Here is a 16,874-nt window from a genome sequence, read left to right as displayed (position 1 = left end):
ATAAGAACTAGTCTACTCCGCAGACCCGCATCCGGCTGGAAGTCGACTCACGGTTACGTAGTCAGCGTGCCGCCTTTGCTCCAAGTATAAGTAATACTTGTTTTTGTTCTATTTGAACACGATTGCTATACGTGAGGTTTTTTTTTTCATTGCGTAAAGTACATGGGAATTTATTGTGTAAATCATTGTTGGCCCTTCACGTGAGTGACAGTCATTGTGCAGTCTGGATATTAGATAAAACGACGGATTTATTTAATCAATCAGGATAATTTTCCTGTTCCTCAGCCATTACGAAATGTTGTGACGTGACGTTACATTTTTTCCAGGGGGAAGATACTTAAAAAGCAAGTCATTAGTGTCTGTAGTTGTACTTCGGCTGCATCCGTCAAAAGCGTAAATATAAGCTGCAGCTTTGTATTTTTGAAGAACGAATTCTTCAATTTCGCGCCGACTTTGAAGACTTTGAAGTGCGTAGACCTTTAACTACGGGAAAGTAATTCAAAGTCTACGCACTCCGGACACGACTGAAATGTACTCATTTGCGGCCGAAAAATCGGAGCCTGGAAGTCTGAAACAAGTTTTTGAGACCTACAGCGATATGGAGCGTGACGAGAGAGGCGAGCAGCGAAGGCCTTCAGTTTGCGCAGTTCTCGCTTTTATACAGATGCTTATAAATTATTCGCAAGGAAACTCACCTTCAGGGGGCGCTGCGAAGTCTGGCTACATTGGGCAAGATATAGCTAATCAGTGGAGGCGCACGTATAGCTTGTCGCTTATGAATGAACTGCCATTTCTTGCTTATGCATGAGTTCGTGCTGTTTTATTTGAGCAAGGGGAGGGGGGGGGGGGGTTGTTCGATGCTGAGTACTTATTTTGACATGCTCTAAGGGCTCTAGAGCCTATTAGACCAAAACTGTGGTACAGGCGTGGCTGGCGATCTTCACAATGTCACGCTAGCTGACGAAAGTCTTTAAGGAACCTATCGTAGAGAAAGTGAAGTGTTCATGTGTCACCGATGTGCCTGTAACGAACGGTATCATGTTCGCACTGCGTTCATCCATTACTACAGGTAAGGACTTGGTGACTTTGCCATCATTAGCGTGAAAGAAGCTCCGCGCTCGCAGAAGGTGCCTCCTGTCGTTACGGTTTGTTATGTGGCGCGTTTGTTGCTGCTATGGTTTTGGCAACAATCAGCAATAGAATAAGTTTTCATGTCGGCGGTTTCTTCTGTTCTCAATGGAGAGTGTGTAGGTATCAGTGGCGAGACGGGCTAGCAAAATAAGCCGGGATGTAAATTTGTGCCCCACAAAATTATTCAGCGATCGATCGTGTCGGTTGCCTCTCTCGGTGTTGTGACTATGCGCGTGCTAATGCTAACACTGAAATAGCGAACCTTCACAGGAAACTTCAGAAAGCGTTGCAGGCAAGACTGTCTGCGCCATGTAATACGTGGGCGCGCACCGTGAGTACTTGAGCATGATAGGTGATAAAAAAATCCGCGTGATGGTAGCCTTTTTTTTAATGCGATATGAATTAGGTTGTCGCGTATGAAAAAAAAATTCAGGGTTTCCTCTCAAGAAATTTCCTGATTGATTAAGAGAGGTCATGTGAAATTTTAACGTTATTAACTCCCTGCCACCGGATTGTGAGCAAACTGCCCACCGTGACCGGAAGAAGTTAAACTGCTTATTTGTTGGGAGAGGTCGTACGACCTTGCGACGTCATCACAGCCTGGCCATCATAGCCCATGGTAGCCTTCCCAGCGAGGCGCTGCACATTAGCCATGAAGAGTCTCTGAGAGGTGCCCTAAATAAATATGCTGTATTCATGGGATGTTAAATGACGTCGCTTCTCGAATATCCTCCAGCAAGAATTTTGTAATGCTTTTTGTAGCAGCTGAGTTATCTGTAGTGAAAATATGAGTTTAGCGTCCTCGAACCTCTCCCAATTCTCTCATTACTTTTAGCACGCTCAAAGGTCGACGCTCATAAACCGACCCCACCACCTAACAGTCTGCCGTCCCCTCCTACACTTCACTTCCCTAGGAATCTATTATGTTACCCTTAAGGGCAATCAGTTATCTTGCCTTCCCATTAAATTCCCTGCCCAAGCACATTTCTTCCTCTTAATTTCGACTAGGATGTCATTAACCCGTGTTTGATTCTTGATCCACTCTGCCCTCTAACTGTCTGTAAACGTTACACCTATGATTTTTCTTTCCATAGCTCACTGCGCTGTGCTTAGCTTAAGCTTAACCTTTTTCCTTAGCCTCCATGCTTCCACCCCATATGGGAGTACCGGTAATATACTGCTGTTATAGACTTTTCTCTTTATTCTGTATTCAATGTTTACCCTGGTTAGCCCGGAGGCGCTACAGCATGGGGGGTTCCAATGACGAAAAAAAAACACACATCTTCATTCATACAGCACACTTGCTGACCTGAAATGCGATTCCATTCACTGATAGAACGTACAAAAAATGAATTTGCATACATCTCTTGAGGGATATTGGTAAACTGCCATTCATGATCTGAGATAACCTACCAAATGCGCTGCGCCCCATTCTAATCCGTATATTTATTTCACCCTCGTGATCTGGATCTGTGGTCACTTCCTCCCCCTAAGTATACGTATTCCCTTACCACTTCCAGCACCTCTCTACTAATTGTGAACTGCTGTTTCCTTGCTAGACCATTGAACATTACTTTGGTTTTCTGAATATTAATTTAGTCCTGCTGTACTGCTCTGCCTGTGAAATTCATTGATCATGATTTGCAATTCATCTCCTGAGTTACATTTAGCAAGGTAATGGCATTAGCTCATCGCAGACTACAAAGGTATTCTCCATTAACTCCAATCCCCAACTGTTCCCAATTTAGGCCTCGGAATACCTCCCGTAAATGGGCGGTGAATAGCATTGCCGAATTTGTGGCTCCCTGCTTGACTCCTTTTCTTATTGGAATTTTATTGCTTACTTTATGTAGGACTATAGGAGCTGTGCACCCACCAAAAGATATCTTCCAGTATTTTGACATAAGGCTCTTCAACATCTTGACACCGCAATGTCTGTATGACTGCTGTGGTTTCCACTGAGTCGAATGCTTTCTCGTAATCTATGAAGGCTACATATAGGGGTTGACTGCATTATACACATTTCTCCTTCACTTGATTGATAGTGTGAATATGGTCTATTGTCGAGTAGCCTTTACGAAAGCCTGTGGTAATTGGCTTTATTGAAGCTTAAGGTTGTCCCGACTCTATTAGCGATTACCTTAGTAAATACCTTATAGGCAATGGACAATAAGCTGATCAATCTGTAATCAGACGTCTCCACTCCTACAGATTAAGATGATGTTAGCGTTCTTCCAAGCTTCTGGTACGCTCGAGGTCATAAGGCATTGCGTATACAGAGTGGCAAGTTTTCCTAGCATAATCTACCCTTCGTCCTTCAACAGATCTGCTGTTACTCAGTCCTCATTAGCTGCTTACCTTTCCCCCCTTTTCATTGCTCATAAAGCTTCCTTTACTTCCTCTTTCGTTACTGACGGGGTGACTGAGTGCTTTGCGCTATCGCCTCTCTAATTAACTTCCTGAACACATTGGCTTCTGTATAGATTTGTGTAGAACTCCTCGGCTGCTTTACTATCTTATCCGTATTACTAATTACATTACCCTCTTTGTACCTTAACGAACACATCTGGTTTTGCCTATGCCTAGTCTCCTTAAACCGCTTTTAGGCTACATCTGTTATTGGAGCGTGCTTGATTCTCTTCATATTGAACATCCTTATGTTGGCTACCTTACGCTCATTGACTAACTTCGATAGCTCTGCAGTTCTATTCTATCTGTGGGCGTCTTCATGCTTGGGCGCTTCTTAATCAGATTTTACGTCTCCTGAGATAGCTTGTCGGTATGCTGTCGAACCAACCTACTGCCTACTTCTACTGCGCATTCTGTAAAGATAGCTGTGAGATAATCATTCACAACTTAAATATTACCATCGCCGTACTCAGTTTAAGTCGGAAATCTGTTCGGCAACGATATCTTGCATTCCTCTACTTTTTATGTGATCGCTAACTCATTAATAGGCGTCCGCTTCATTGCTTTCTTCCGTTCCCTCTTCAAGTCTAGGCTAATTCGAGATGTTGCCATTGTGTCATAGCTACAACGCACTTTCCGAGGACCTCCACATCTTGCACGATGCCAGGGTGAGCGCGTAGTATGAAATCTATTTTATTTTGTCTCACCATTGGGGCTCTTCAAAGTCAATTTCCTGTTTTCTGGTTTGCGGAAGAAGGTATTCATAATCCGTAAATTCCAAAGTTCAAAAGAACGCCCAAAAAGTGCTTTCGAACAAAATTGAATAAAGTGTATTATTTTGTTTTATTTAATTAAGCATACTGTTAATCCTTCTTGGTATTGTTACAGGACTGCGTTTCGCATACGTGAATACACAATTCTACACCCAAGTCCAGTTGGTGAAATATACTGGAGGTGAAGAAGGAAGTGTAGAGTCCTGTATGCAATCAAACAAATTACAAAATCTTTCTATTGCAGTGCTGATTAACAAAAGAGTGCACGGTGACCATCTAACAGTAAAATTTTGCTCAAGTACTATCACAGTGTCCTGGAACAGTTGGCAAACAGCATTTATTGTATTAGTGGGCATCAGTTTATGATGATAAGGATTAGTGGATCGGATTTATATATTCCCATAGGATAATCAAATTTGAAGGTGGTCGAACAATCTGAAACCTGATGACTCATGCAAACCATGTAAGGGCAGTGGAACCGGTTCCCACAGGAGTTTTGAGGGGAAGATTGCAAGAGCATTAGACGCTCGTTGTAGACACCAGCAGGCAACCTAAATCCTATCGCATTTTATTCTTTAGGAATGTGGTTAAGGAGGCACCCAAGTTTTTTGTTTGCGTATCCATCACAGCTATCAGACGCCACACTCTCGTTCCCGTGCGAACTGAGACGCCCTTGCTTACACAGGTATGCTGGTAAGGCACCCGCCAGTAAACAAGTGTTCGCAGCCCGCCTGGCCCGTGTTTACATTCGAAGCACATGTTGACAGAAGCTTAGAGAAGCTGAAGCCGATTGCCTTCGTCGGGGGCTGCGGGGCAGAGTCTGCTGCTTTACATTTCTCAAACGTCACACTTTTTCGTGTATAAATTTTAAAAATATTCCTGTTTTCACTGATTTCTCTTGCCAACATCTTCGTGCGCGCATTGGATGTGTAAGGCGTTTTTTAATTTTTATTGAACAAGAAAGCAGGCAGCTTAAAAAGATTAATTCTTTGCTGAGGATTTCTTCGCCTGTGCCATTGTTTTTGTGCAAATTCTGTGAACAGTATGCTCTTTCATTTACACATAACAGCACCACTGTTCTGATCATGCTTCCTTGAATTATGAAGCTGAAAAGGCCTGCCATTCATGCCCACCTGCTTCTCAAACACCAAGCTAAAGAGCTCATGCAGGAGGTTGGAAGACATCCCGTGGCATGTATGTGAAATATATGGCACACAGAGAGTGGCCGAAGACAAATCGATCGGGTCTGTGGCACGTGACTTTGCATAGAGCGGCGCAGATATCAAAAGTGCCCCTTCACTAGAAGTGTTGCACATACATCTAAAATATGTGCAATTATTTTTTATGCAAAATTCATGTCACACATTCATTCTTTCTTTAGCCAAATCCTGAAAATCAAGGCTTTCTGAACACTACCAATGATTTCATTGCTTGGACCACGAAAGAAATATAGCGTAACTGTTTCATGCAAAAATGGCAAGAGGTAAAGCCAAAGACTTGAGACGAGCAAGGAACGTATCATTAACACCGGTTCCCTTTCACTGGATGCTCTTTTGATGGCATTCTTCGTTTCCAATGTTAGTGCTATGGGGGCGAGAGATGCTTTAAAGACAATGTGCCCGATGGAGCTACAGAATTTCTTTAGAATTTATGAAGCACAAATGAGGTACCTTTGGCTTTTGCACTTATGATTATTTTTGCTGTATTAGCGTGCACTATGATGCCACTGCACTCCATGCATTCAAGGATTTGATTGCAGAAATACACAAGGGACAAGTCATGTCAGAGCTCCTTCAGAAGGTAAGGTGTGGAGCATTCCTGGTTGACACTGGATTTCACAAAGGTATTTCGTTAACTATCACATCATCCCTCACCTGCTTGCAAGCTATTATAGTGTTCACTCACATTTGTAAATACGAGATAAATTACATTAGGGCTACACTGTTCGTAAACGGTAAAGCTGTACAACATACACTGGAATGCCGGTAGATCGAATGCCAATTTGTCAGCTGAACATTTTCTAGAAGCTCACGTCTACCGAGCATTATATCCGGTGGGCTTTGGTTTGGTTTGATAACTTCAGAATGACTTATGCTTTCAAAAATAAGAGCTCATGACGCTTTCTTAACGCCAATATCACTTTATTGCCACCCACATTTCACATCTTTTAAGCAGTCTCTGTTCTGTGTAGCTCGGCAAGGATTCGCGTTGATAATGTTTTTGTATGGTACTCCGTAATTTATTCACTTGAAGTTTCACCGTACGCAGATATTCACTAGTGTAGTGGGGATACTGCTTTTGGAGTCTGGTATGCATTTTCAACTCTGAGCTTAATTAAGGCTGAAAATGTTTTGCAAGTTAATGTGTGCGTTTGCTGAGAAGTGGTGATCGGTTGAGATAGGCGAGTGCCATGAGACGATGGTGTCATTTTTCAACAATAATGCCATCTAGCACGTAGCCTGAACACTAGTGTCATTTACTTACTGTGGCCTTTGATGAGAACATCACTGAGAATGACTGAAACTGTGTCCCCCCCCCCCCCCCCCCCTGCTGAAAACTAGGAGAGGGCGATAATGTGTCCGGCATAGCTATTTCAAGCGATAACTAGTGTTTCATTTTTCTGTATTTTATAATAAAAATATTCCGTGAACAATGTCTGTGTGGGTATGCCTACAAATGAAGAAAGAGCATACTTCCTCAGTGCAAGCTCAATATAGTGATGCTATGGTTTAGGCAGGATAATACTCGTGTAAAAATTGAAAATTCAAACATAATCTTGATGTGTACGTCAACTTGAAGTGAAAGCTTAACGCAAGAAGCGCAGCTCCAGTGGCAGTGCAAAGATTATGTCGGTATATAGAAGCCAATAGATATGTTAATGATCTTGTCTGTGCGTGGTTCAGCCCTGCATTTCATGTAGGCTCCACTGTAGAGCAAGCCATAACACATTATTGTGTTATGCCGCATTGTCCCCCCCCCCCCCCCATTTTTTTTTTACAGTGAAAGCTGTTAAGCGCCCCTTCCTGAGTTTCGAGTCATCGTCGTCGTCATAATAGCAGAAGTAGTAGTAGTAGTAGTAGTAGTAGTAGTAGTAGTAGTAGTAGTAGTAGCAGCAGCAGCAGCAGCAGCAGCAGCAGCAGTAGTAGTAGTAGTAGTAGTAGTAGTAGTAGTAGTAGTAGTAGTAGTAGTAGTAGTAGTAGTATGTCGTAGTCGTAAGCGGTGGGTGGGTTGCCTTGGGAGCCACTCGGAGGGTCGTTTCCACCGAACCTATTACGTGGGTGGTCACTGTGGTATGAGAAGGGTATGGCGAGAGCGTCAGAAGGTGAAACCGATGGTTGGTTGCCACAGGGACCAACTGGAGGGTAGCTACTCGGAAAGAGGAGGAGGGTTTTTGTGGAAAGAAGAAGGTATGGAGAGACCGGAGGTAGAAATGCACTCTGTTTCTCGCGTAATGACATGTCACACGAAGGAGGGCATGACATGGTAGAAAAGGGGTGTTCATCAATCCTACATTTGGGTGCGCTGCTGAAAAAGAAACGCAACATGCGCTGGCGACATTTACGATCCAGTGGAGAAAATCGCGCGAGGCGCCTGACACATCGGGTTGCTCAATAAACAGCTGTTCCCACTTTTCAATTGCTCAGGAGACGGCTAGTTCACTTTATACATGATGTAGCCTCGACGCACAGGAGTGTTTTATAGCTTATTTTCGAGAGCTGGAAGAATTTTCTTTTCCCGATTCATGAACAAAGGGCCAAGAAACTACTAGTAGCCTGTCGACTAACTTCAATGCAGCACCACCACGGCTTGGACTGAGACCTTTTTTCCAATCCCAAAATACGGACTGCAGGAATCGTTGCATGTCGTAAGTCCTGTGAACCGCTCTAAATTATTGTAGAACATCCACCATAAGAAACCATTTATTGTCAATCGGCGTGCACAGAATTTTAGACGTACGAATGGTAAGGCTTGAAACAGCGCTACGCTTCGGGAACTCGTATCTTTGAAAGGTTCCATGCGAAGGTTTCGTGACGCCCAAAAGGAACTTTAGACTGAGTCGCACAACAAGCAAACATATTTTAGCAACCTGTTCGCAGTATCAATCTTACAGTATTTATTAGAACACACCTGAAGAATATCCAGTCACCTGCTGCTTGTTTCCTTGCCCTTTAATCTCGTACGGATGATGTCTGCTAGATATATTAACGCACGCCACAATGGTAGCTGCTTATATTTAGTGGTTGAAATGGACTTTGAAAATCAACACACGAACTAGCGTGCTCCCAGGCCACGTAGGTTGGTGGCGCCGTCTACATGGATAAGATAGCATCTACGCAGTCAGTGGCTCATCTGTGCATTTAATTTTCCAAGGTGGCGACAGATGGCAGTATCAACCCATGGGCTGTCTTAACCGTCTGAACTAGAGTCACTAAATAAAGACTTAGAGCACCGTCACTGCATCACGGCGGTAAGTAGGGGCGGCCATTTTGTTGTTTATCATTGTTGCCAGATTGCCGCTTCGGCGACCTCGCCGCTAATTTTGGACCGGCCATTTTGTAAACAACGCTGTTAGCCACCCTGCGCTGCGGCGGGGATCGTAGCCGTACGGCATGGAGCCGCTCAGATGCAAACGGTACAGCTGTTGCCTTCAGTTTATGCTTTCGTCGTGCGGAGCTGAAATGCTGCGAGGCGCGGAATCCCTGGTCACTGAGTCGGTCACCGGCAGCACTCGCAGCGTCGCAGCACTAGGACTACCGCAGTTGCCTGACTGAAAACGCATAAGCCACAATTGGCAGCCCCCATGAACCGTCGCAGTGTAAACCAATATCACGTGACGCAAACTGACCAATGATCGTGGCGGCGGCACAGAACAATAGGAGAAAAGAGTGCCGGTACTCTAAGTCTTTATTTAATGACTCTAGTCTGAACCACATCCAGCAATTCTGCACGAAATCATTTTTCAACGGGAAAATGTTTATGAAAGCCATTTTTTATGTATTGTAAGATTTCACTATAGCAATCAATATTTGGGCAGATCTCCTTTGAGCAGGCGTGCAGTGTTTTGCTATTAAGGTTTTCGCTGTCGTCAAAAACGTTTCCCATCTGTTTTCTGCGGCTGTCTTCAGTACTCGATGCGAACGATGGGAAAACTTGGAAAAGAAAGATATTGCTACGCATCGGAAGAATGGATCATTACCATCAGCATAACAGTACCTTAAAATATTCCAATGTTAAAAATTTTTGACCAAGATTGTGGGACTTGTGGCGCGTTCATAGACCGTTTAATAGGCCGCGGTACATTTCTACGGCATTTATGACGCAATTACCGGTGCGAAATACGCTGTTGCACGAAGAAAATGTTAACATGCGATAGCCGTGCGAAATTATAGACAGTCGGAACAAAAGTATAAAAAAATACCATAAGAGTGTGTGTTGGTCTTCAAAACAGATGATGGTAGACGGGAATGGCGAAATCTCAGTTTTAGATGTGGTTAATGCCGAATTGAAGATGCTGTTTGTTATAACCATATAACGTTAAATGTATTCTAGGCTGACAGAATGAAAAGCCTTGCAATTATGATTTGTAGTCAGGTCGTTTGTATCTGCGGAGAACACTCGGTGGCGTGGATTTTGTTGGGAGCATATATGCGGAAATGTTTTTTTTCTTCTTAGTTTTATCGGCCGCTTTTGCTTACCTTTGGAAAGTGTTGACAGATAGTGCTCTACATAGCATTCTACGTAGTCCGCTTCGCCAGCTTCTCCTTCTCAGTCATTACTCTCCGGCGCATGCGCTGAGCCAGTGCAACCGCGAATGCCCCATATTCAGCTACATACTTCATTGTCCCCGTCTCCGCTTGCGGGGATGTTCCACTACGGTAGACACAGCCGGCTTTGATTCTGGCTTCATTCCAATCTGATACGTGGAGATGTACATACACTATACACGCCTGCACAAAACCAAAAGCAGCTGCCATTTGTCACCGAGTCCGCCACGGCGCTCGGCCATGTCATGCGAAGAGCAAATGCCAACACTTCCTTGTCACGTGGTTTCATGATGCCACACACCACGTCGGCCAATCAGCGCTCGACCATGTGAATCGACCCTGTGACCACGTGACCACATATCGAATTTTACGACTCACCACGGCGTGTAGTCGCGACCAACCACCTCCCTACATGTTACGTGGTCTCAGGCACCCCGCTGACCAGACAGCGCTAGAACATGTCACGTGACCTAAGGACGACTAGTCTGCGAATTTTATGACTAACCATGCCCTGTTTATATTTTTCTTCGGGGGGGAGGCATCTAATGCCATCGCATTGAAGTGACTGAATTTTACGCTCGCCCCTATAGCTGAGTGACGGAGATATCTCCTCAGCTGCCCTACCCTTATGACAGCGCCTACTAGGGGCTAAGAAAGACCATTCATCCATCCCAGTCATGTGCACGAAGGTGGACGATGAGGCAGGCGCCCGCTACCAAGCGTACATGGCATATAAGAGTAAAGCTCTCCAGAATCACACAAACGCAGATCGCACAGTTACATTAACCAGCGTTCTCATTCACCATAGCGCAGACTTGAATCGCATTCCGTTCTACTTTATGCTGAACCCATAACGCCGGAAGCCTGTAAAGTGTCCCCTGCGTAGCTGCCTCTCTAACGGCATAGTGCCAAGACACCGCTTTGGTTCATACGAAAAAAAAAATTCGTACAAGTCTGTCTGGGATCTAAAACAGATAGCAGCACTGCAGAGCTAACGGTGGCGTGAAATCGGCAATACCAAATGGCGTATTAGTTTAAGGTGCATTTGCGACCGTCCGGAGACAAGTGTACGATTACTATGGCTATCCGTTATTTACCACTAAGCTTTAAGAAATAATTTGCCAGGGGGCTGTCTCGTAACAGTAATAAAGTGGCATGACGCATCTGTTCTTCTCTTCACTAGCCGCTGCGGTGGCTAAGTAGTTATGGTGCTCGGCTGCTGACCCAAACGACGCGGGTTCGACACCGGCCGCTGCGGTCGCATTTCGATGGAGGCAGAATGCTAGAGGACCGTGAACTGTGCGATGTCAGAGCACGTGTGAGAACCCACGGTGGCCGAATTTTTCCAGAGTCCTGCTCTACAGCCTCCCTCATAGCATGAGTCGCTTCGGGACGTTAAACCTCATATAGCAAACCAACCTTTTCTCTAACCTTCATCGAGGAGAATTAGCTCAGCCGAGATCGATGCAGCGACCAATACATATACGTTGAAAGTGTGGTTCTTCCGGACATATTTAACATTATATTATGCCTCGTAGACGCGAGACGACTGTAAAGCAGAGTTGTCTTGACAGCAGTCGAGGAATTGCACCTGCAAGGAATGGGAGTTAGGATAAGGTCGTTTGATCAGATGGGAGTAATAGGAGGACCTTGTCGCTGGCAACAAGTGCACACGTCGGGAACTTTTCATCATAAACTTCTTTTGTTCCACCTTAGCTTTCTTGAGTTCCTCTTGCGATATACTTTATGTATCCTATATTCATTGGCGCAGCTCGATCATGTGGCCATATGACATCTTGACGTGATCGGCCATGCGCTCTTCACCCCAACAATTTTTTTAAAATAGCCATATTGCCTCTGACATGTCTGCCGTATAACATGTCGAATGGCGAGAATCCTAGAGTGGCATGCGAATCTTCGTGATGAGCGAATAAGAGTGGAGCCAAATATCAGTCCCAGCTTCTGAGGCTCTCTTGGCACATTCTTTTGGCCATTTGATTCAAAATGGCAGTGAAGCGTTTCACAAGGCTATCAGCCATGAGGTCGTACGTTGTGGTGGGCAACTGCTTGAAGGAAAGCAATCGAATGATCTCTTCCGTGAGAGCAGACGCAGATGTCCTCCTACGATCAGTGATAGGATAGGATAGGATACACTTTATTGCTCTAACAAGGCCTTCCGGTCAGACAGAGGTCTTCATCTTCAAGTAGATATCTCCCGCCATCTTGCAGAGGCCGGTGCCCCTATTCCAGGGCACCGCTGAGTTTGGCCGCTCGCTGGGAATGGATGGTCAATCCTCTTTGGGTTATAATTTCGCGAGGGTCACCGAATCGTGAGATCTCGAGGAGGGTCTCGGCGATGATCAAAACAGCAACCGCATCCGAGTAGTGAGTGGCATAGTCAACTAAGATAAGCAGGCAGCGGTTGCCTTTTGCCGATGTGGGTGACAAGGGTCAGATGATATCGATGACCATCAGTTCGAAGGGAGTCTCAATAACGGGCATAGTACACAGTTGAACGCGGCCGAAGAGGTGTTTAGGGACAGTTCGCCCACAAATGTCACATGATTTCACGAACCCCTTAACAACGACCAGCTCATCTGACCAGAAGAGCTGTTCACACACGCGACCTGCTGTTCACCGTGTATCGTGTGCATTGGTGCCCGGAGAAAATTACTTCCACTGTTATTTGTCGAACAAACTTCTGAAGACTTGCTAAAACGACAAACTGCTCAGTCCTTTACAGGCTGGTAAACTGTAACTACGGAAAAGAAGGCTTTTGAGCCACGCAAACTTTACCTCTGCAGATCTCAAAGTCGACCATAATAAGGAACACGGAGAAGTGGCATATTTCGCTGGACCTAATGGTCAGTTCCTGAACTTAGCGAAATGGTGCAGAGATAGGAAAAGAAGGCTCGCACATTTGATGGAGTAATAGTGTTTTATTGCGCAAGCAGTACGAGTGTCAAAATGTGAAAATTCAACTATTCTTCCCATGCATTGTTGGCGTTTATAGCTGACACCGGCCTGCGCATGTAAGTGCATTCAGGGTGTTTCATCTAAGACTTTACACAATTTACAAAAATAGGTTTTTTGCTTTATAAGAGCGCACTTTTTCGGCATAGCATTGTCAGCGGTGTAGTACATCAGAATACAGCTAAGACATGCTTACTAGCAGGATGGTTAACTAATATTGAATAATTACCTTTTTAACTCTTATCGTTAGGCTCTTTAATTATTGAGAGGCGTCTAGCCCACAGTAAGTAATATCCATATCAGTTTCTAGAATTTCGAAAACGTGGTTACCCTAGGCGCTGCGGCCCAACAAATTTTGGCTACATCGCCCCAAAATGCATGTGCATTCGAGAAGCTTGCAAACAAAGCATCCTCTTCAGCGTACGTAACTCGCCAAAATAGCCAACATTTGTTGAATCACAGCGCCAAGGGTAACTGCGTTTTCAAAATTATAGAAACTGATATGGATATTACTTACGGTGGGCTATACGCCTCTCAATAATTAAAAAGCCTAACGATAAGAGTTAAAAAGTTAACTATTCAATATTTGTTGACAAGCCTGCTTGTTGGCACTTCTTTCTTATCTGGTAGTGATATACTGCACCACTGGCAATGCTATGTCGAAAAAGCCGCTGTTCTAATTGTAACAACTGTGTAAAGTCTTAGGTGAAAACACCTGCATAGCTAAAAAAATATTTTTCTCTCTATCTGTGACTTTGGAGAAAGCAGCATCCACATTCCACAAGAACCACCTACGAGCCACCTGCCTACCTAGGTGGTGCCCATTTATCCATCCCTGCCTTCGATCCGCCGCCCCACACGACTGCTACCCATCCTCACCCTCTAGAAGTGCCACCCTCTTCCCACCCACGCAACGGTACCTTTCAGATGCGCCACCAGGCATAGAAGCCCGCGCATCAGTGGAACGAAAAAGCGACGGTTAAATCTAAATGAAAGAAAGACCTGAAACATCCATTACTGTAAAAGTATCACAATAATAATTGAGGGTAAAGCTTAATACTTTCGCAGAATTGTATCGGATGTCTGATCCTCCGGTTAGTTTTTCGTAGTGCTTTCTTTTAATGCCCTGAAGGCGCCCGCTGTGAGACAGGTATCAAAAACACACTTCTCAACACTGAACGCAGGCGCGTCGGCTATTTGTCTCGCCTTCTTCGTTCCGCACTATGTTGTCAGCCAAAGCTACTGCACAATGACATGAAAACGGACTTGTTAACCGCTCCAGTGTTTTTAGTCTTACTTTACAGAAGCTAATCAAACGTTGCAGGTACTTCCTTAGTTACGACATTAAGAGATGTGATATATACCGCATTTGGGTGGACGAAGAGGAGAGACTTTAATGAATATAGGAGAGGAAATGTGTAGACTTCGACTGGCTTACGGTGTGAGCGTGGGTGATATGCACATTAGCCACCGTAAATACCTCCTTCAAGGCTTAGAAAAACAAAAAATAGAATTATTTTTGTTTGTGTACTATGAATTTCTGCAATTCTGCAAACTTCACTGATATAGAGATATTTTGCTCAAATCCTTTGAAAAAGCCCTCTTCCGGTGCATTTTTATCACTATAATCATTCACGGCGGAGGTATAGACGACGTGCTGACGTTGCTAGGATTTCAGTTGTACTCTTGTTCTAGAAAAAAATAAACACGCGATTAGCTGTGTTGTCCTGTAATAGGACATTGAGGAGAACTGTTTCCATGTTTTCGTTTTCAGTTCATCAGCAGTAAGAGACTTATAATTGCGCTGGAAATTGTAATCGTAAATGGAGCATTTGCTCACTGCGCTCATGGTCAAAAACGTGGTTTCGGCTTGGTTAAGTGTCATGGGAGCCCTTCGCATATCCTAGGAGCAGTGACAGGATTGAGCTTGGGCATGCCGTGTCGCAGCGACACAGCATCCCCATTCACCACGAACTTGTGCGAACGATTGTCCGTGAGATCGAAATGTTTCTCCAAGCACGTTTGGCGATTCGGAAGAGAACCCTCCAACTCCTTTAGTGATTTTGCACGTTTCCACTTCTCTCGCACTTTGGCCTCGGACGGAAAAGAAAAAAAGTGACTACTTTTCGTCATTCCTCCTTTGTTCACTCGCTCGTTAATAAAAATACACGCATTCACATACTTCCCTGATAAAATTCCAGAACAAGGAAACGACACGCCCTACGACGTTGCTTTTGGTGCAGTTAAGCACCCTCCTGCTCCGCCGCTCGCCAGAAGATGTTCCTGTGTTCAAGCAAGCCCCGATGGGCAGCGTCTTTTGCAGAGCACCAAGCTCTCCCATAGAGCTACAAAAGAAGTTTCATCCCTATAAAGAGCTATTAAAGGACATTGGTAAAAGTATTTACAATTGGCTATGGATGAAAAAATATATGATGCAAGATTTAGGAAGTTATTCTGGCTGGTCTTAAGGGAATCATGCTGTGACGAGGGTGAAGTGAAAATTTCTTCAAAGCTAGTATCTTATTATGCTCATAACATCTGTTTAAACATAACACTGGTGCCTTACGAGCATACGCCAGGAGAGGTTCCAAACTATGGTAGTGGGCGGATTTTCGTATTTATTGGGCGCGAACAAGTATAATACGGAACTTGGCGCCCTCCGACAAGAGCGCCCGTAGAAGCTTCAGCAGTCGCGCTTCCAAAGCGTCCGCTCGCCACCAAGATGGTCTGCCATTCACAGACAACGCGCTTTCTATGCAGGCGACATGGGATCAGTGGCGCCACTGCTGCATGCAACGCTTGCTGCAGCTGTGGTGGTTATTCTTAACGCGAACTACGCCGAGGCAAAATGCAGGGAGCTGAAAAGAGACGTCAGGGTGAAAGGAGGGCTTGGCAATGGCAGCAGCAGGAGGTTGCATCACACGAACGACGACGAGTCAACAGACATCGACACTGCTCAAATGGAGGGCTCGGGTGAGTTTGCTTCTGTGCGTAATGAACAAGGTCTAAAAATACATAAATATTTTACTGCGCCTTCTTCATCAGGGTTGAAAAATGTTACGAACGCTCTTGGGGTTATTAGAAGAAATATCAATTCTTGGGTTCCGCCGTTCACCTCTTACGCGTGTATAAGGCTGAATATGCTGTCGAATATTATATTTTTAGTTTCGTTTGCGCGAGCGCTGTAACACCATTCGCGGAATAATGTCTGTCAATGTAGGTTATGTTACATATGTAGTGAGATCATGCACATAACGTGTGAAAAAAAATGCAGCGCTCTCTTGCCTCTTGATTCACGATGGTATTTCACGTTAAGGTCAAATCAGGCACAGAAAATGCAAAATCACAACTAAAACAAGAGTTTTATAACAAAAACGGCAAGTTTAGGATGCAAACAACAAAATGCCATTCCGTCCGAAGTCTGTCGTTATGAGCACAAACCTGCGATTATTTCTTCTCGTTGTACCGGTAGCTAAAATCAACTGCTCAATAGAAGTTCGCGCGCACGACTCTCCATATAATGGGGAACTTCGTGTATGTTCTGTCATGTAATTCATTACTGCAGCAGTGGAAGCTAAATGTGTTCATCAGCAAGCGTCAGAAAAGTTGTCTATTAGAACGCCCTTTGATCGCCCGGCGTCTTGGCCATCGTACGCCTCATTCTCGTGACGACCAACATTTGGACGCAATACAGACACGATGCGCTCTTGCGTGTGAGCTACTTTGCGCATTCGGCCCCTATCTGCTTACGCAAGCTGTGACCGCTACATTGGTGCCAGCAAATTGTGGGACATGGCTACAAAATATGGGTGCCTAAGCAGAA

The 16,874-nt window shown here is 44.6% G+C and overlaps 1 protein-coding gene across 1 annotated transcript in view; it reads left to right on the top strand.

The window, feature by feature from the left end:
- The window catches only part of LOC144124148 (putative chitinase 10), a 44,875-nt gene continuing 28,001 nt past the window's right edge, over positions 1 to 16,874 (top strand). Inside the window, exons 1-2 of the mRNA XM_077656806.1 lie at positions 1 to 90; positions 15,812 to 16,024. Of these exons, the coding sequence (XP_077512932.1) occupies positions 15,817 to 16,024 (208 nt within the window). The 5' untranslated portion in view covers positions 1 to 90; positions 15,812 to 15,816. The remainder of the gene's footprint in view (positions 91 to 15,811; positions 16,025 to 16,874) is intronic.

Source organism: Amblyomma americanum, chromosome 3, assembly GCF_052857255.1.
Source record: "Amblyomma americanum isolate KBUSLIRL-KWMA chromosome 3, ASM5285725v1, whole genome shotgun sequence".
Taxonomy (NCBI): domain Eukaryota; kingdom Metazoa; phylum Arthropoda; class Arachnida; order Ixodida; family Ixodidae; genus Amblyomma; species Amblyomma americanum.
Note: the sequence above shows the minus strand (reverse complement) of the source record. Positions and strands in the feature narration are given on the sequence as shown.